This window comes from Triticum urartu, chromosome 4 (assembly GCF_003073215.2).
Source record: "Triticum urartu cultivar G1812 chromosome 4, Tu2.1, whole genome shotgun sequence".
NCBI lineage: Eukaryota > Viridiplantae > Streptophyta > Magnoliopsida > Poales > Poaceae > Triticum > Triticum urartu.
This window is the reverse complement of record NC_053025.1, coordinates 611,640,341-611,660,421: the sequence shown is the minus strand read 5'-3', so window position 1 is coordinate 611,660,421 and position 20,081 is coordinate 611,640,341. Positions and strand designations below refer to the sequence as shown.

Sequence of the window (20,081 nt, the reverse complement as noted above, 5' to 3'; positions counted from 1 at the left end):
GGTTAGCAACTTTGTCCTTTCATCTCTCATTGCTAGATTAGCTCTTGCAATGCTTTATATAGTGATTAATTTGTGAGTTTAGTAATTTGGGAGGATATATATATATATATGTGCTAGTATTTGATTTATATGCAATTTGAGGTCAAAAATAACACTTAGTTTGCATATGTAGGTGTGGTTTACTTAGTGCCTTCTAAATCTCCATCGTAGCCACCGTCGATCGCCCGCACCGTCCCGTCGCCGGCACCACCTTGTGGTGAGCCTCTTGTTCATGAAATTTTATATATAAATTGATGTTTGTGTGATTTGGATATATAGTTACTCGTATAATTATCTTACCCGTACGTTGTTTGTTATACATATAGTGCCATGGTTTTGATATCCGTCCCCGTCGGCCCTCGTCCTTGTTATGATTCGGATGTGGTATGTATATTCTCTTTTAAAACTAGTTGCATTTCGTGTTTATGACAAATTATGCCCATCAAGTTGACATATAAATTTTTTCTAGGAGGTATGTGAACCGGAAATTCCAACCGACCCTATTGCCGAGAGGTTAAATTTAGTTGAAAGAGAAAACGAGTACTTGAAAGAAAAATTGAAAAGAATTGAGGGGGAGAAGATGGAATTGGAGTTGCATGTTGCCGATGTCGTCGATGATCACAAGATCAAGATGGAGAAAATGCGCTTGAAGATTAGAAAGATTAGAAAATATGCCATCGATAGTGAGGCTTGGTATCATTATGCTGTTGGATCCATTGTTACCTTAGTTGCGATCTTGATCGTATTTGTTGTTGCATTTAAATGCTTTAGCTAGAGAGTTATCTGTTTGTTGCATTTAAGTGTTGTATGAACTTTATGTATGAACTTGTATTAATTTGGTCTATTCGGTGTTGTGTAATGAAGATGAGCCGGCAATGGATGTACGATGACCGATGCTCTCCCCAGTTCGTTGAGGGCATGCATACTTTTCTGCTTGCGGCTGAGGCAAACAAGCGGGCGGATGGTTTTATGCCTTGTCCATGTGCTCGCTGTAAGAATGGTCACAATTACTCTACGTCAAGAACCATTCACGTCCACCTGTTTAAGTCCGGTTTCATGCCCCATTATAATGTTTGGACCAAGCACGGAGAAAGAGGGGTTATGATGGAAGACAATGAAGAAGAAGAGGACGACGACAGCTATCCTGGCCATGGGTTCCCTGAATACGATGATACAACAATGGGGGAAGAAGATGAGCCGGTAATGCGGGAAGAAGCTAAGCCGGCAATGCGGGAGGAAGCTGAAGAAGAGGCATCAGATGAGCCCGTTGATGATCTAGGTCGGGCCATTGCCGATGCAAAGAGAAACTGCGCAAGTGACTTGGAGAAGAAGAAGTTGCAGCGCATGTTAGAGGATCACAAAAAATTGTTGTACCCGAATTGCGTAGGTGACAAGAAAAAGCTGGGCACCACACTGGAATTGCTGCAATGGAAGGCAGAGAATGGTGTATCTGACAAGGGATTTGGAAAGTTGCTGGTAATGATAAAGGATATGCTTCCAGAGAACAACGAATTGCCCGAGAGTACGTACAAAGCAAAGAAGGCTGTCTGCCCTCTAGGGTTAGAGGTGCAGAAGATACATGCATGCCCTAATGATTGCATCCTCTACCGCGGTGAGTACGAGGATTTGAACGCTTGCCCGGTATGTGGTGCATTGCGCTATAAGATCAGCCGCGATGACCCTGGTGATGTCGAGGGCCGGCGCCCCAGGAAGAAGATTCCTGCCAAGGTGATGTGGTATGCTCCTATAATACCACGGTTGAAACGTTTGTTCCAAAACAAAGAGCATGCCAAGGCGATGCGATGGCACAGAGAAGACCGTAAGAAAGACGGAAAGTTGAGAGTACCCGCTGACGGGTCGCAGTGGAGAAAAATCGAAAGAAAGTACGGGAAGGAGTTTGCAGATGACGCAAGGAGCGTATGGTTTGGTCTAAGCGCAGATGGCATTAATCCTTTTGGGGAGCAGAGCAGCAATCATAGCACCTGGCCTGTGACTCTATGTTTGTATAACCTTCCTCCTTGGTTGTGCATGAAGCGGAAGTTCATTATGATGCCAGTGCTCATCCAAGGCCCTAAGCAACCCGGCAACGACATTGATGTGTACCTAAGGCCATTAGTTGAAGAACTCTTACAACTGTGGAATGGAACAGGTGTACGTGCGTGGGATGAGCACATGGGGGAAAAATTTGACCTAAAGGCGTTGCTGTTCGTGACCATCAATGATTGGCCTGCTCTCAGTAACCTTTCAGGACAGACAAACAAGGGATACCGCACATGCACGCACTGTTTGGACGATACCGACAGTATATATTTGGCTAATAAGAATGTGTACCTGGGACATCATCGATTTCTTCCGAGCAGGCATCCCGTAAGAAAGAAAGGCAAGCATTTCAAAGGTGAGGCGGATCACCGGATGAAGCCTCGCCACCGTACTGGTGCTGATGTACATGATATGGTCAAGGATTTGAAGGTGGTCTTTGGAAAGGGTCCTGGTGGACAACCTGATCCGAATGACGCTGACGGACGCGCACCCATGTGGAAGAAGAAATCTATATTTTGGGACCTGCCCTATTGGAAAGACCTCGAGGTCCGCTCCGCAATCGACGTGATGCACGTGACGAAGAATCTTTGTGTGACCCTGCTTGGCTTCTTGGGCGTGTATGGGAAGACAAATGTACACCTGAGGCACGGGAGGACCAGCAACGTATGCACGGAAAAGACGGCATACATCAGGGTCATGCAAGATACGCTCTTACCAAAGAAGAGAAGGAAATCTTCTTTGAATGCCTGCTCAGTATTAAGGTACCGTCTGGCTTCTCGTCGAATAAAAAGGGAATAATAAACATGGCAGAGAAAAAGTTCCAGAACCTAAAGTCTCATGACTGCCACGTGATTATGACGCAACTGCTTCCGGTTGCATTGAGGGGGCTTCTACCGGAAAACGTTCGATTAGCCATTGTGAAGCTATGTGCATTTCTCAATGCAATCTCTCAGAAGGTAATCAATCCAGAAATCATACCAAGGTTACAGAATGATTTGGTGCAATGTCTTGTCAGTTTCGAGTTGGTGTTCCCACCATCCTTCTTCAACATCATGACGCACGTCCTAGTTCACCTATGCAAAGAGATTAACGTTTTGGGTCCTGTATTTCTACACAATATGTTCCCCTTTGAGAGGTTCATGGGAGTCTTAAAGAAATATGTTCATAACCATGCTAGGCCAGAAGGAAGCATCTCCAAGGGCCGTCAAAATGAGGAGGTCATTGAGTTTTGTATTGACTTTATTCCTGACCTTAAACCAATTGGTGTTCCTGAATCGCGGCATAAGGGAAGACTGGATGGAAAAGGCACACTAGGAGGGGAACAAATAATATGTATGGACGGACATTCTCTCACTAAAGCACACTACATAGTTCTACAGAATTCCGCCTTGGTGGCTCCGTATATGGATGAACACAAGAATTTGCTACGCTCCAAACACCCGGAGCGGTCTGATGACTGGATTACACGTGAACAAACCAGGAGTTTCGCCAGCTGGTTGCAAGCACGTACCATGCATGACACCTCTATTTAAGATGACATGTACTTGCTTTCCCAGTTACCATCTTTGAATATAATGACTTTCAAAGGGTACGAGATAAATGGTAATACATTTTACACGATCGCCCAAGATAAGAAGAGCACCAACCAAAACAGTGGTGTCCGCTTTGATGCAGAAACCAAGACGGGAAAGGAAACATATTATGGTTATATACAAGACATATGGGAACTTGACTATCGACGTGGTTTGAAGGTCCCTTTGTTTTAGTGCAAATGGGTCAATATGACACGAGGCGGGGTAACGGAAGACCCGCAGTACGGAATGACAATAGTGGATCTCAACAATCTTGCGTATGCAGACGAACCATTCGTCCTAGCCAATGATGTGGCACAGGTTTTCTATGTGAAGGACATGTCTACCAAGCCAAGAAAAAGAAAAGATAAGGAAGCGAATGCATCGTACGATGAGCCAAAGCGGCACATAGTTCTTTCTGGGAAGAGAAACATCGTGGGAGTGGATGACAAGACAGACAAGTCAGAAGATTATGAAAAGTTTGATGAAATTGCTCCATTCACAGTGAATATTGACCCGAGCATCCCGTTAAATGATGAAGATTTTCCATGGCTACGACGCAAAGGGACACACGCGAAGAAAAAGTTTCACACCCAAAGATCTGGGATGTGATCGGCTTAACTATCATCACTTTCTTCTATGTTTCACACCCAGGAGGGAATCTCTGTAATAGTTAGGGTAGCTAGTTATGTGTTTTGGCATTTGAAACGCGAAGAAATTTTATGTGCAAGCAAATTCTTTCATGCATTTACGGATTTTTTCAGCTAAATGACCCTGAAATTGAAAAGCTTTTCAAATGAACTCAGAAAAGGATGAAAGTTGGCATGGTATCATAATTTCACCCACATAGCATGTGCAAAAAAGTAGAGAGGGTTACCGCAAAAACTGGATGCACTTCGTGTACAAAATGGACAATCTGTTTCGAAGTATCAGGGTTTCGGACGAAAACTCATCCGTTACAAAGGCATTTCATTTTTTAAATAACCTAAGCATTACCAAATTGAATATAATGATAAAACACACTAATATTAAACATAAGAAAAAAGAATCACTGAAAAATCTATTTTCAAAGTTAAGTTATTCACAAAAATAAATAAAGCAAAAAAATAAGAAAAAAAAGCCCACCTACTGGGCCACAGCGGCCTGCATACGACTAGAAACCCAAATTCAAGTTGGGCCAGGATGCAGGCCTGCTAGCCCAGTAGGCCCAACAGGGCATCGCAGAAGAGGTAGGCCCAGAAGGCCTGCTTAAGAGAGGAGCTCGAGACAGCAGCGACGGCGGGGCTTATAAGCAGGTGCGAGTGCCCCTCGGCTAGCGAGGTGGGACTAAACTTTTGTGCCCCTCGCCTGGCAGCGCACACCCTTTAGTACCGGGTCGTGGCACCAACCGGTACTAAAGGGGGGGCCTTTAGTACCAGTTGGAGCCACCAACCGGTACTAAAGGGGGTCGCTTCCCGCCGCTTGGGCTAGCCAAAACAGACCTTTAGTACCAGTTAGTGGCTCCAACCGGTACTAAAGATGGGTTCTATATAAAAAAACACTTCAAAATTTCGTCAGTTTCTCATCTCTCCCTCTGCTTCTCCTCTGCACCGTCGCCCGCCGCCCCCGCCGTCTCCATATCCCTCGTCGCCGCCCCGGCCCGTCGCCGCCCCCGTCGCCGCCCCGTCGCCGTCGTTGCCGCCCCGTCGTCCCGTCACCGCCGCCCCGTCCCGGCCGCGTCGTCACCGTCCCCGTCGTCGGTGCCGCCCCGGCCCGTACGTCCCCGTCCCCGTCGTTGCCGCCCCGTCGTCGCCGCGCCCGTCGCCGTCCCCGTCGCCGCGCCCCCCGTCGCCTCTCGCCTCGCCGGCCGGTGAGCGCGCACACACACACATACATTTTTAGTTATAGATTTTTCTGTTTTTTAGAAATTGTTAGACATTTTTCTGTTATTTAGAAATAGTTAGAAATGTTAGAATTGTTAGAATAGTTAGAAAAGTTAGAAATGTTAGAATTGTTAGAATTTTTTCTGTTTTTTAGTTATAGAAATAGATATAAAAAAGTTAGAATTGTTAGAAGTTTTTCTGTTTTTTAGTTATAGAAATAGTTATAAAAAAGTTAGAATTGTTAGAAATTTTTCTGTTTTTTAGTTATAGAAATAGTTATAAAAAAGTTAGAAATTTTTCTTTTTTTAGTTATAGAAATATTAGAAATGTTATAGAAATGTTAGTTATATATAGCATTGTTAGAAATGTTATAGAAATGTTAGAAATTTTAGTTATCAAAATCCAATCATTAAAAAAATGTTACTTTTTGCGGGCATATAGCTAGTATTTGTTGTCGACGATGCCCGGCCCGCATCCTCGCCGTCGACACGTCCACGACGACGTCCAGCTGACCCATGTCCGGGACTGGGCTCCGCCGGGCTGGCACTGGGAGGTGCTGCCTGGAGGGGCGCGCCGCTTGATGAGGAACCCGGCCCCGGGTCCTGTCGTCGACCCTGATCTCGTTTGGTGGTGTTCGCGTGGGCCAGTTTCGGTGCGGAGGGAGCCGGCCGCGCCGGAGGTGGTACGTCGTCGTGTCAGGGAGGAGGACGAGCACGTCCATCGCTACATGGTTGCGTTAGAGGGCGGCAGGTTCTCCAATACCTGGCAGTTTCTTCAGGGATCTCACTTCAGCTATGATCCTGTGAGGGTTCCTTCTCTTTGGGTGTCCACCGCCCGCGCCGCACTTCAGCTATGAGCCAGTGATGTACTATTCAATATTATATATTATTCGAGACGATGTATTCGAGATTAAATCTATTATTCGAGACGATGTATTCGAGACGATGTATTTGAGATTATATCTATTATTCGAGATTATACTAAATTGTTTTATATTTCTTTTGGCATAGTTAAATAAAAGCTATGGCGGACAATACCGACAGAGAGAGAACAGACCATGTTCGATATCATACGCGGGCCAGATGATAATCAGAATGAAGAAGATTTTCACGACTCCGAATTTCTAAACAACACCGGAGAGGGTGATATGATATTCGATCGCGACGACCGAATTGATGAAGTCATGAACTATGACGAAGAACATGTTGATCCTGAAACAACAAACACCGGTGAGGTATATATATTTATATAAGCAGGAATCTGGTGATCATCGCATGTTTTAAATGAGTTGAAGATATATTAACGAATCGATCTTTCTTCTTTCAACCATCCGGATCGAGCAAATCTTCAGGCAAAAGGACGAAACGAGGCCCGAACAAAAAGTTGAAGGAGGGCGTAAAGTACAATATCGAGGCATTCAAACCTAATGGCGAACCATTAGCGCCTAAGAAGATTGCGGACAAGTTCGTTCGTCAGTGCGGAGTTCTTGTGAAGGACCAACTCCCGATCTCCCTTCAAGAATGGAGAAAGCCAGCAAAGCCACGTCCAAATGTTACTTTTGTCGACGAGAATAAAAAAAACTGCTTTGGGATACTCTCATGGAACATTTCACCCTACCAGATCATTTCACAGAAGCAGATGTGCAGAAAGTCAAGGACGCTGCTTTTAGGAAGATGGCGGTTGCATTCAAGAACCACAAGAGAACGACGTGGGAGAAGTACGTCAAGGGAGGAAGGAAGACTCCAGTATTCGAGGGGATACTAGAGAATCAAAGTGCTCATTGGGACGATTTCGTGAAATTCAAGGATTCAGAATTAGCTAAGGAACGGTCGAGAATAAACAAGAAGAATGCCGAAAAAAGGATAAGTTTCATAAGCTGGGGCCAGGTGGCTACGCGGTGGCAATGCCTAAGTGGGATAAGTCTGAGAAAGAGATGGAGGATGCAAGTATCACTCTGGTTACTAAGAGCTGCCCCCCCAGGTGCGGGACTTGGTTCTATGCGTGTGGGGGGGAGTTGGACCCGAAGACAGGCAATGTTTCGACGAAGGCATGTCTGAACGGAGCCGACGATGCGATACTTGTTGCAATAGAAGAGGCTCGATCGGGGGTGTTCCAGCCCAACAGAGAGAACGACGAGCTTACGCGTTCCCTGGGAAATCCTGAACACCCGGGAAGAACACGAGGCAAGGGCGCTATTCCGTGGTATGAGGGGTTTTCGGACTGGAACGCCGACTACAGAACCCGTGCGAGAAAGAAGATTGCGGAGGAGAAGAAGAGGAAGATGGAGGAGGAGCAGAGGAAGCGGGACTATGAACGCCTTCAAGGCCTAGAAGCAAGTCAAGCGGAATTGGCAGTTAAATTCCAGCGGCAGCAGGAGCAGATCGACTCACTTAGCCAGCAAAGGGGGTCTCAGCAGCTGCAGCAGCTAGCGGATGATCCAGCATTGGATAGCACCACCCCATCCATGCCGAGAAGCAGCGTGGGTTCCGCCCCGGGCGTCGCAGTGCTGGATAGATACCCCGTGGATGACATCACGGAGAACACTAACTGCGAGCTACACTTCAAAATGAAGAACATATCCATGAAGGTGGCGGACGCCGTTGCCTTTTCAAATTCCCCCGAGGCAACCTTCCATTGCAACCCGATTCCAGCGGGCTATGCTCGTGTCTTGGTTGATGAGGTGGTGGACCCATATTCGGAGTTACTGTTTGACATTCCTGGAGGTGACGACGAGCACACATTGGGAGAGGCCATACATCATGTCATTCTATGGAGAAAGGATTGCATCATCTTTCGAAGGCCACCGACACCGCGTCACCCGACTCCTCATCGAAGTCCACCACCGAGTCAGCAGACTCCCGCTCCAAGTCCACCAACGCGTGAGGCCACTCCTCCTCCTCCAAATCTGGCAAAGTGTCAGGCCACTCCTCCTCCAAGTCCGACACAGCGTCAGATGTCCACTCCTCCTCCAAGTCCGGCACAACCTCAGGCCACTCCTCCTCCAAGTCCGGCACAGCTTCAGGCCACTCCTCCTCGTCCAACTCAGCCCCGTCAGCCGTCTCCGCCGCCTCAGCAATCGCAGAAGAGACACCCCGCAGCTATGGTGCGTAGCGGTACGAGTCGAGGTCATAGTACAGGAAGTACAGGCGGAGGCAAGCGATATAAATATGGTCCAAACCTCACTACTCCTCTTCCTGTGAGGGCTTACGACAGGACCGAGGAGCAAACCAATGCCATAGTGCGGGCACAAGTCGACGCCCATTTTGGACCAAAACCGCCACCGCCGCCAAGGGATAAAGTGCCTGTGGAAGTAGTTGACCACTTCATTCGTATGGCTCAACCACCAGCTCCTAAGCCTGTTGACACAGACTATGAGCGCCACATCAGGAAGTTACATCGACAACGTCTACAGAAGGAGGCGAGCTCGAGCTCGAGCAAACAACAAGCAGCTGTCAAAAAATGCGGGAAAACCGTTGCCCAGCTGGGAGAACAGGCGGTGCAATCGATCCCCCCGCTTGTTGTGCCGCCAACAACACGTGACAGTACGCGCGCCCAATATTATTGTGGCCAAATAGTTTACGTTCCCGAGGTGGGCGATGTGGTAATAACCCAGGAGCATATAATGCAGGCTGAAGAACTCAAGATCACTGTTGGACAACTCCTCGAGATCGAGGACATGCCTGTGATTACAGAGGAGGAAATAAAACGGAAATATGTCCGGGGCCAACCTTTGGTCAAGCCAGAAGATGTCAAGAAGCTCCCAACGAGAATGTATGAATTGCATCAATGGTACATGGACATTACCAAGAGATCCGATCGAGAGTCCCTCATGGTGTATGTCAAGAAGGATCATTACTACCATGAGAAAGCTGTGGCCGTTGAGTATTCTGAACTGTTTCAGTTATACAATCAAGACGCACTCGACAAATCTATCGTCAGTTGCTATTGTCTGTAAGTGATTTCTTTTTGTAATTTAAGTCTCAAGCTAGCTGTAGTGATCCTTTTGATCAATCATTACCTGTAATTATCCTCACTATATTCTTTTCTGTGGTATTATGCAGGATGAAGATGTATGAAATGAGAAAAGGTGGACGCTATGGCATTGGGTTCATTGACCCAAACACCGTTAATGAATACATATGGAAAATAAACAAGCATCATGAAAAGCAGGTAGAGGACAGCATGCTAGAGTTCTTGAAGCGCCTCAAATACAATGAAGATATACTACTTCCTTACAACTTCCAGTGAGTCACACTTTCTTGTACTACAAATTCTCTGTTTTTGCCTACTAGCTAGCTACATATTTTTGCTTACATATGCCCGCTTAATTAAGACATGCAAACGTGTGTGCATGCAAATTTCATTGGATCTTGTGTATCATTAAAGTTGACGCCGGAACAGTTGAAATACTAGACTCGCTACTCAAAGCAAATAGTGACTATAACATCTTGTTTGGGATAGTCAACAGGTAATTTCAATCATTATTAACTATATATCTCGGCCTATTTAGTTCGTCATTTCATGATATGAACTATTTAATAACCTCTTTATTCATTTTCTTTGTCGGCGGGCAGGGCTTGGGCAAGGTTCATCAGCGTCACGGAAGGCGAATGGAAACGACAGCTGAAATGGTTTCGACCCAAGGTAAGTAATTAAGTAGTACTAGCTAGCTAGCTAGCTGCCATCTCTTTAATTATCATGCTTGATTAATTATTATCTGATCAAATTAAATTCCATTCTCGTAATAAAGGCCCTGAAGCAGGCGCAGGGGACTGATCTGTGTGCATTCTGCGTTTGTGAAAACATTCGCATGATGACGTCCGAAAGGAGCAGATCTCAAAGACAGGAATGGGTACGCTTGTCAGAACACTATTCACAATTTTTACACGATTATCGATATCTAGTCACACAACTAATACACATGCATATTGATCTCCTTCTTAACAGTTCAAAGAGGTGCGGGACAAGCTCCTAGAAACGGAGTGCGTAGAAGCACTTCAAAAGGAAATAGCGGGATTTTTGCTCGACCATGTCATAAATCCGAAGGGAGAATACTATTACCCGCTACCACCCCCATCGACCAGGTCATGAACCACTTCCAATTGTCATCGTGCTCCGAAGGCACCAATTAGGCTAATGTCACTGGCTCCGAAGGCAACATGCATATGTAGGAGAAATTGTATATAGCTATACATGTGTGTATGTGTAAATTAATATGGTGGTTTGTGAGACATTGATGATATATATATGATTAGTTCTACTAGAAATTCTATTTAAATATATATATATATATATATATGCATAACGTGTACAATGTGTAGTATCGTAAAATACCAGCAAACGAAAAAAGAATTAAAATAGAAAACACAAAATTAAATGAAAAAGAAATCATAAAACAAAAAAAACCCCAAACATTTTAGTACCGGTTGGTGTTACCAACCGGTACTAAAGGGCTCCCGGTCCCCGGAGCTGGCTCGTGCCACGTGGTTTCCCTTTAGCACCGGTTCGTGCTGAACCGGTACTAAGGGGGGGGGGGGGTTTAGTGCCCAAACTTTCGTGCCGGTTCCTAAACCGGCACTAAAGGGCCTTACGAACCGGTACTATTGCCCGGTTCTGCACTAGTGGCATGTATTCAAAAACATGTTTGAAGCATGTGTTTAAAGAAATTTTAATCATGTATTTGACAGATGTTAAACACATATAAAAGATGGTTTCAGATTTATACGAAATTTTTACAATGTGCGTGAAAATCACTAGACATCAAAACATATATTTGAAAAAAATGTTGATCACTTATTCAAAAAAATGCTAAACATGTATAAAAATTGTTTTCTATGTACATGAGAAAATGTACTGTGTACATGAAAATAAACATGCATTAAAAAATAAAGAAACAAAAAAATGAAAACCAAAGAAAGAGACGAAGAAAAAGAAAACCATTGGGTTTTATTAAATCACAAAACGTTCCATGGAATACAGATAATATGAGGCAAAGTAGCTAGCCAAACATGATGCCGGATGAATAAGGAGGCCGAAGTTTAGTGAGAGCGTGAGCCTCTCCATTATTGTCTCGTCTTTCATGGCCTAACGACGCCTCCGGATTGGAAATCCGCTGGTGGTCGATCTCACATGTGTCCGACAAATTGATGTTGGTGATCACTTCTTGGCAATTTGAGGCCACAAAGAATGAAGCTTGGTGTAAGTCCATGGCGAAAGATAAAGCTTCACATGCAAACCTGATAAAAAAACAGTAAGGAAAAAACCCTTAAGCACAGCTACAGGATTGGGCCAGGTCAACAGCACCGCGTTGTGTGCGAGACGTATTACACCTCGGTACGGGCGACACATAACTGCCACGGATATGTAGTGCTTCATATGAGACCGAACAAGGTCTCACGTGAATGAGCGCCCTCCCAGTCGCTATTACTGGGCCGACCAAACTTCCTAGTTAGTTCATTTTTCTTTTATGTTTCTTCAGTCATTTAGTTTTATTTTTACTTTTAAACAATTCCCATTTATATCCAACATTTCTGATAAATATTTTTAAACAAGTATCGTGTGAATGATGCTAAATACAACATTTCTGATAATGTGCGAGAATATCTTAAGCGCGTTAAGTAGATCTTAATTTGTAACAGATTATTAGTTGGATCATTTCTCCTTGTGTATACATCATCAAATTACCTTTTTTATCAAACAATGTTGCAAGCGAAGTGGATTTCAATACTTGTCCAATTGTTAATGACTATCTTTTCTATCGTCGGTCAAGCCTACCTGCCGCGGGCACAGCCGGTTCGCACTAGAACCGGTAGGTAAATTGCTTACACATGCATGTCTACAGGTAAACTTTAAAACGGAGTCAGTTTTGTCATGTAGGAATACGTGTATGAAAGCAGTTTGCCACCGAACAGGTACTTCCTACCTGCCATGATCAATAATGCTGAGGGACAAGTTTCATGGAATCTGTCGGTGTTGACTGACTTAGAGAAATCGTGTCGGTCGGGTCAAGCGAGATTCCATTGCCAGCAAATTTCATCACTGCCTTTGATGCGATCATGGAAGCATGACACTATAAATTTCCATCGCTACACTCCTTGTTGATGCACACTACTCTCGCTCTCGCACCCAGCTCAATGGCCACTCTATCACGCTCCATCCCCATTCCCTTCTTCATACTCATACTACTACTCTCCATCGTCTCTTCTTCTTCTTCTTCTTCTAGCCAGGACAACAGTACTGGCAGCGACACCGACCTTGCCGCGCTGCTAGCTTTCAAATCCCAGCTCGCTGACCCTCGCCGTGTCCTTGCCAGCAACTGGAGTGCAGACACATCCTTTTGCAATTGGGTCGGTGTCTGGTGCAGCCGTCGCAGGCAACGAGTAACCGCTCTGTCGTTGCCCGACACGCCTCTCGTTGGATCTGTGTCACCTCACGTTGGTAACCTTTCTTTCCTCTCCATCCTCGACCTCACCGACACCAATCTAACGGGTTCCATTCCAGCCGAACTTGGTAGGCTACATCGTCTTACGTACCTCAGTTTTTTCGGAAATAGCTTGTCAAACACCATACCTACTACCCTCGGGAACCTCACGAGGCTCAAGTTTCTTCATCTACCTTATAATCAACTCTCAGGCCAGACCCCTCCTAAGATGCTACTTCATATGCACAACCTTAGGGAGATTAATATGTATGCGAATGACTTGAGTGGCCAACTACCATCATATTTTTTCAACAATACGCCTTCCTTGACATACATCAATTTTGGAAATAACAGCTTGTCAGGTCCTATGCCACAAGCGGTTGCACACCTATCCATGCTCGAGGGATTGAACCTTGAGGTTAATCAACTCTCCGGCCTAGTACCAGAATCCATGTACAACAAGTCCAGGTTGCAAACGTTGGCCCTTGCAAGTAATGGTAACCTAGCTGGAATGTTTCCGAGCAATCAAAGTTTTAACCTTCCAATGTTGAAATTTATTTCGTTATCTGATAACAAATTTTTTGGCCGGTTTCCATCGGAGCTTGCATCATGCGAGTACCTGGAGATAATTGATTTGGGTGAAAATTCATTTGAGGGCATTGTGCCAACAGGGTTATCCAAATTATCCCACCTCCAGGTTCTTCACTTAGGTTATAATAACATTGTTGGTCCAATCCCAACTGCTCTTAGCAATCTTACCAGTCTTACATATCTAGATCTCAGCGGCGGAAATTTGACAGGGGAGATTCCACAAGAATTAGGTCTCATGCTGGAACTCTCATTTCTGTCTCTTGGATCCAATCAATTGATTGGAGAAATTCCAGCTTCCCTTGGCAATTTATCAAAATTGTCCGTTCTAATTTTGGCAAATAGTCAACTTTCTGGTCAAGTACCAATAACACTTGGGGAAAATGCAGCTTTGAGCAAGCTTATTTTGTCAAGTAACAATTTGGAGGGGAATCTAGACTTCTTGTCAGCGCTTTCCCAGTGCAAACAACTCCAGGTCCTTACAATAGAAGCTAATTCTTTCACTGGCATCCTCCCAAGTCTTGTAGGAAACCTTAGTTCAAAACTTGTTACTTTCATGGCAAATTTTAACATGGTCCCTCTTACCTCCTTTTTTTACATGTGAGGTAAGAAGGTAAGAGTCAATCAAGCAGGCATGGACTGCGGAGGAGAACCGGCACGGTGATCTCATGAACAAGTATATTAATACTGGGAGGGCTGATATGAGGCAGGTGGAGAAGACCATACAGTATTTGGTTGGTGCTGGAATGGTAAGCACTTGTATCTGATTGTGTCACCCTTCTTTGTCACATTTTCCATTTATCTTGGTTGATTGTTTTATTGCTCACAAAAAGGGGGAAGGGAACAAAAATTTGTTATTGTCAAAATGACAATACTTCGTTCATCCCATGCCGTTTTTTTTACTAAACTTTCACAAATATAGTTAAGAACGGCAACCAGCGTACACATACATTCGCTCGTTAAGACTTAACAGTACACCAGTTTGTTGTAACTACCCTGTGTTGTTCTTACTTGTTGTAGGATCCGAAAACCGAGGCCAACCCTTATGAGTTTTTCATTTACACATCTTTCCAAGAGAGAGCAACCTTCATATCTCACGGCAACACTGCAAGGCACGCCAGGAAGTACGGGGACTTGAAGCTGGCCCAGATATGCGGCACCATAGCGGCTGACGAAAGGCGCCATGAGCTTGCTTATACCAAGATAGTGGAGAAGCTCTTCGAGGTCGATCCCGACTATACGGTTCTAGCCTTCGCTAGCATTATGAAGAAGAAGATCACGATGCCCGCACACCTGATGTATGATGGGCAGGCGTTTGCACTTCACCACGGTGGCACAGTGGCTGGGCGTTTGCACCGCCATGGACCACGTACGCCTAAATCCTCGAGTTCCTGGTCAAGAGGTGGAACGTCGCCGACCTCACTGGGTTGTCCGGGGAAGGGCAGTGCGCTCAGGATTAGCTCTGCTCCCTATGACAAGGTTTAGGAAGCTGGTGGAGCGAGGTCAGGGGAGCGGGAAGCAGTTGCTGATTGTTCCTCTCAGCTGGATCTAAGGCCGGAAAGTGCAGCTTTGACTAAGATTTCAAGACAGGTATATGTATACCATTCTATTTTTTTGTATTGTACTTGTCTTCAAAATCTGCAATAACTGTTGAGTTATGTAAAGACATCTACACTGCATATGCCAAATAGCTTGAAATGACATAATTATACGAACACATCCTTATACGTTTCTTTTATTTTGGCTTCAGTTGCCCGTCATTTTGAGTATTGAATTCGGAAATCTCTATATAATGCTCCGAGATTGCACCGGTTCTTGCCGGTAACAAAATAGTCAAAAATCATGCTCGTGGCCACCGCTTGAGAGCCTGGCCGAAACAAGGAAACTGGGTATTTATGCCCGGCCCACCTGCCAGCCCAGCATGGGCCACAGGCCTTGAACGCTCTTTTATTCATTCATTTTTCCACATTTTTTATTTCTTTTTTGTTTGTTTTTATTTTTGCTTACAAAATATTCTAAATATATTTATTACAAGATGCCATCAGGGATGGTGGTGCTAGGTAATCTGAAGACCCTAGCTAGAACTTTTGTGTACAAATGTGCAAGAGTTGCCTAATGAAATTGTTCGGCTGACTAAACTACAACGCCTCCCGGAGAAAAAAAATGATATTAAAGGGATTGTGGACATGAGCAATTTATCATTGATGTCAGACTTTGTTATTACCCCGAGTGAAATGGGAGACTTGGAGGATCTAGTGAACTTGACAAGTTTGGAGGAACTCGAGGTTGATCTCAGGAGCAAGGTTCTTCGTTTCTTTTGTTGTCAGCAATTGAATGATGATGTCACCACTTTCATGATATGACTGGTTTCGGCGGAACGCTTGCATGGTGCCGTCATACCCCACTCCAAACCATCTAAACCCACTAGGGATTTCAAGGGAATTCAGCGGAGTGAGATCACAACCTGAGTGATGTATGTTACAGATCAACCGAGAGGGTCGCGGGGCAGCGGATTGGCAAAAAAATTTGGGGAAAAACTTACGGTTCTGTATACCAGATTGTGACGACCTGGGAGGAGGGGATATGGATCAGACACGTAGGAGTGGTAGCTAGCAGAAGGGGATGGGAAACTTGCAGGAGAAGAAGAGAACAGACACACACACTGTGGCGCGCGCGCACACACAGACACACACACACACACAGAGAGAGAGAGAGAGAGAGAGAGAGAGATTGCATGGACCATATGTGTGCTATATATATGTTGCTTGTGTGGGCAATATTGTTATACGAGCTTGCCAGACTATATATATGGTGCTTGTGCAATAGTATGGACCATATGGGATGTATTGTTTTGAGTTGCAAGGCTAATCCTATAAGAAAAAAAATTGTGGCCTTTGTCAAGTGTAACACTCGACAAAGATGGGTATGTCGAGTATTACACTTGACCTAATCATGATCTAGTAAACTTGAAAGAAATGATGGTGCTCGGTCTCGCAGTATGCCAAGTGTCAGACAGCATACTCAACATGCTCCTCAACTCAGGATTGTGTTGAGAACCTGGCACTCGGCAAAATTGTTTGCCGGGTACCAACATGGTGGTACTAGGCACACTATGGCCTATGTGGCACGCCCTTGACAAGAGTGTGCTGAATACCTGACACCTGGAAGAACTGTATGTTGAGTACCATTAGGGTAGTGCTTGGCATACTCGAGGCCACATGGCACACTCTCAGCACATGACTATGCCGAGCACCTGTCACTCGGGAAACTATATGCGATGTATTCTAATTTTGGTATTCAAAAAACTAGGGGTGCCATGTGGTATCACCAATTTTGTGGGTTGGCCGCCGGGTTACTTTATTTGCCAAGCACCCCGATTTTGTACTTTGCATAGGGTTTGCCGAGTATCAGTGAAATGACACTCGGCATACTCCACTTTTCCGAACAGTGGTATATCGTGTGTTAGGCTCGGCTCGGCAAACCCTTTGTCGAGTACATTTCCGGCTTCGCCGAGTACTCTAGGTGCTCGGCATAGAGTGTTTTTCCCGTAGTGACATGTCACAGGTTCATGGTGTGGATTATCTCCATGTTAGCTCGCTGAATCTTATGAGCATAGGTTTTCATCATATCTCTATTCAGAAAACCAAATTCGTTATTGAGGATGCTCCTCGCTGAAGATTTTAGAGATTGCTCACACATTGGATTCCTTGAGGTGGTTTGTATATATACACGTACAGGAGTCCAAACTAAATCACAAAATCTATGCCACGTTTGAAGCTAATTACGACAGATATACATGTTTAAGCGAGGATATAATAGGATACTTAGGAGATAAATACATGCGTTAGAAGCTTCTTTACAAAGTGAGAGCATCGTCGGAGATGATGCCAAGGCTGGACTGAAAACTTTCAAAGCTCATCATACGAAATCCCTTCTTCATGATGTGCGCAAGATGTCCCGGGGTAGGTAAATGAATGGCACAGAAATGGATGAGAGTAAACTCTTCTTGTATGAAATGGATATCTAGCTCAATGTGCTTGGTTCGTCGATCATGAAGATGATTGGCGGCGAGGTAGACAGCAGGCTTGTTATCGTAGATGACGACTATAGCTTACTCGATACAGCAATATTGTTCACTGATTAATTTAATAATTTTCTACAGTTGTGTTTTCCACATAGCGATACTCAACTCATGCACCCTAATAGGAAACATTGGGCTTCCGTCGGGACGACTAGGAGATGAGACTAGCACCAAGGTATTCACATTATCGGGAGGTCGACCGGTGGATGTCTCGATAGCCAGCCCAATCAGTGTTGGAGTATGCGGCAACGTCGGGGGATGAAGAACCACGAAGAGTCCAGCATTGATGGAGGTGTTGTGGATGTAGCGAGGAAGGCCCTTGACAATACCTCAGTGCATGTCCTCCAGGCATGCATATGCAAGCACACCTGACCGATGGCGTAGGTGATGTAGGGCAGCATCAAGAACATGGGGTTGGGGAAGTTGACCCCACCGGTGGGGTCGCAGGGACATTGGGTCTGGTGTCGACCAGTCTGGAGACTAGTTTGCAATCAAACATAGCTGCATGGTCAAGAAGCTCTTTGACATAGTGCTCTTGCGACAAGAAGAAGCTGGTCTTGGTGCGATGAATTAGGACACCAAGAAAAAAAATGTAGAGGCCCAATATTCTTGAGCTTGAGCTTGCCAACCGATTGATGATCCATTGAAGAAACACTGAGGATGATGCAGCCAGAACAATGTTGTGAACATACAAGAGAAAATAGGCGACGTCGGGACCCTTAGGCTGTACAAAGAGAAACGTACGTGTGTGAGCAAGTGGAGACGAGGCTAACTCAACGACGAAAATCTCCAATGCAAGAGTACCAAGCTCACAGCGCCTGACGCAGGAGATGAAGTGATCCTGGACAACATGCAATCATGGTCTGGATGGGTGGCATCGGTAAAGCCTATGGGCTGTTGGGAGTACATGCACTTGGAGAGGAGGCGTTGGCGATGTTGAGATTGTGGACCAGCCAACCTCGTGATGCAGTAAGATGAGGCACAGTCTGGATAGTTGCTACTTCAATGACCGTACTAAAGGTCTCACCAAAGTCGCTTCCAGGACTCTATGTGAATCCATGCACAACCCAACTAGCCTTGTAGAGATCAAGGGTGCCGTCAGGATTAAGTTTGTGATGGAATACCTATTTGTGGATGACCACATTAGCACAGTGTGGGCATGGAACAAGTGATCATGTACCATTTTCCGTTAGGGCAGTAAACTCATGTTCCGTGGCTGCAAGCCAAATAGGATTGTGGAGAGCGGCACAAATAGATGTGGGCAATGGCATTGAAGTGGTGACATCAGCGAGGTGGGCGTTAAAGTAGCGATTAATGAGCCGCAAGATGCCCTGTTGAGGTCAAGTCAGCATGGAGTGTGATGTTCAACGTTCACCGAGCATGGTGAGGCCGAGGTGCACTAGGAGCACGCTCAGAGGTCAAATAAGCCAGCTGGTCTGAGTGGAAGCTTGTTGGCAACACACTAGGACTCTGCGGTGTGGAGGCGTGTGTGTCCGGGGAGGCGAACTGACTACTACCATGGTAGGCCAACTAACTGAAGTTTCTGCTGCCATGGCAGCTGAATCAGCTTTCGTGGCAACCGAATTTGCTGCCATGGAAGGAGTATGGGGCATCGCAGAAGAGGCAGCTAGGGACCCGACATAAGTAACCAATGTCAGGCCTGGGAAGGACGGTGGTGAGGCTGGGAGGCCGACATCGGTGGCGCCGGGGCGCAGCAATGCGTATGAACTGGTGCGACCGCTATTGGTAGCTCGATGACGTGATCTGCGTGAGGTGGAGAGCGGGAGCCCCTAAATGAAAAACAAACGTCGTTGAAATAGAGGTGGTGTAAGATAAGAACTCAACATGTTAAGGGGTCATAGCATCGATATCCATGGTGATCGTCTGGGCACTCGAAGAATACACAAGCAGTTGAGCGATGAGCGAGCTTGTGCGGGACAGTGCATGAAGTGTTAGGATAGCAAAGGAAGACAAAAAAAAAAATCAAAGATGACCGTATGTAGGTGAGGAACCGAACAAGAGTTCATGTGGAGTTTGGTGTTGGTGTGGTTTGCATGGGCATAGGTTGAGAAAATATGTTGCAGCCGAGTGCCTCAGCTCAGAATTGTGGAGTGAACGAACTGTGTCGCTCAAACTACATAAAATCGTATTTAGGTGGAAGTGTTGAGATACAGAGATTGCTCACGCGTTGTATTCCTTGACGTGATGTGTATATATACACCTACAGGAGCCCTAACTAATCACTAAACCTTTGACACGGTTGGTACTAATTACAGAAGATATACATGTTTAAACCGGGCTATAGATATGATACGTACGAGATAAGCACATGCGTTATAATTAAGCTTCTCTGACACTCACCTTGTAAGGTTAATATTATCTCATTCTGAACGAGATGATTGTGTTAGGGCACCTAAACTGGAGATATTAGGCCCTTTCTTCCATGCTATCTCCAAGTCCTTAGTCTGCCCGGTAGCAGC

The 20,081-nt window shown here is 45.3% G+C and overlaps 1 protein-coding gene and 1 pseudogene across 2 annotated transcripts; both read left to right on the top strand.

Moving 5' to 3' along the window:
* Window positions 1-915: 915 nt before the first annotated feature.
* On the top strand, window positions 916-4,232 carry LOC125554429 (annotated as a pseudogene).
* Window positions 4,233-12,633: 8,401 nt separating this feature from the next.
* LOC125553212 (stearoyl-[acyl-carrier-protein] 9-desaturase 5, chloroplastic-like) lies at window positions 12,634-15,230 on the top strand. 2 transcript variants are annotated; one of them, XR_007303998.1, is made up of 2 exons: window positions 12,634-14,269; window positions 14,541-15,230. XR_007303998.1 is itself a non-coding variant. In XM_048717009.1 (2 exons), exons 1-2 carry the CDS (start codon window positions 14,189-14,191, stop codon window positions 15,003-15,005), a joined length of 546 nt encoding a protein of 181 aa, XP_048572966.1. In that variant the 5' UTR covers window positions 14,120-14,188; the 3' UTR covers window positions 15,006-15,230. The 2 variants fall into 2 exon arrangements, 1 of the variants encoding a protein (XP_048572966.1); XM_048717009.1 differs by having other exon boundaries at window positions 14,120-14,269.
* The last annotated feature ends 4,851 nt before the right edge of the window (window positions 15,231-20,081 follow it).

What these genes read in the sequence shown, in the direction of transcription:
- LOC125553212 (XM_048717009.1), top strand. Translation starts at nt 14,189, where the DNA reads ATGAACAAGTATATTAATACTGGGAGGGCTGATATGAGGCAGGTGGAG. An exon ending in ATTTGGTTGGTGCTGGAATG is followed by an intron (nt 14,270 to 14,540) that starts GTAAGCACTTGT and finishes TACTTGTTGTAG; the next exon opens with GATCCGAAAACCGAGGCCAA.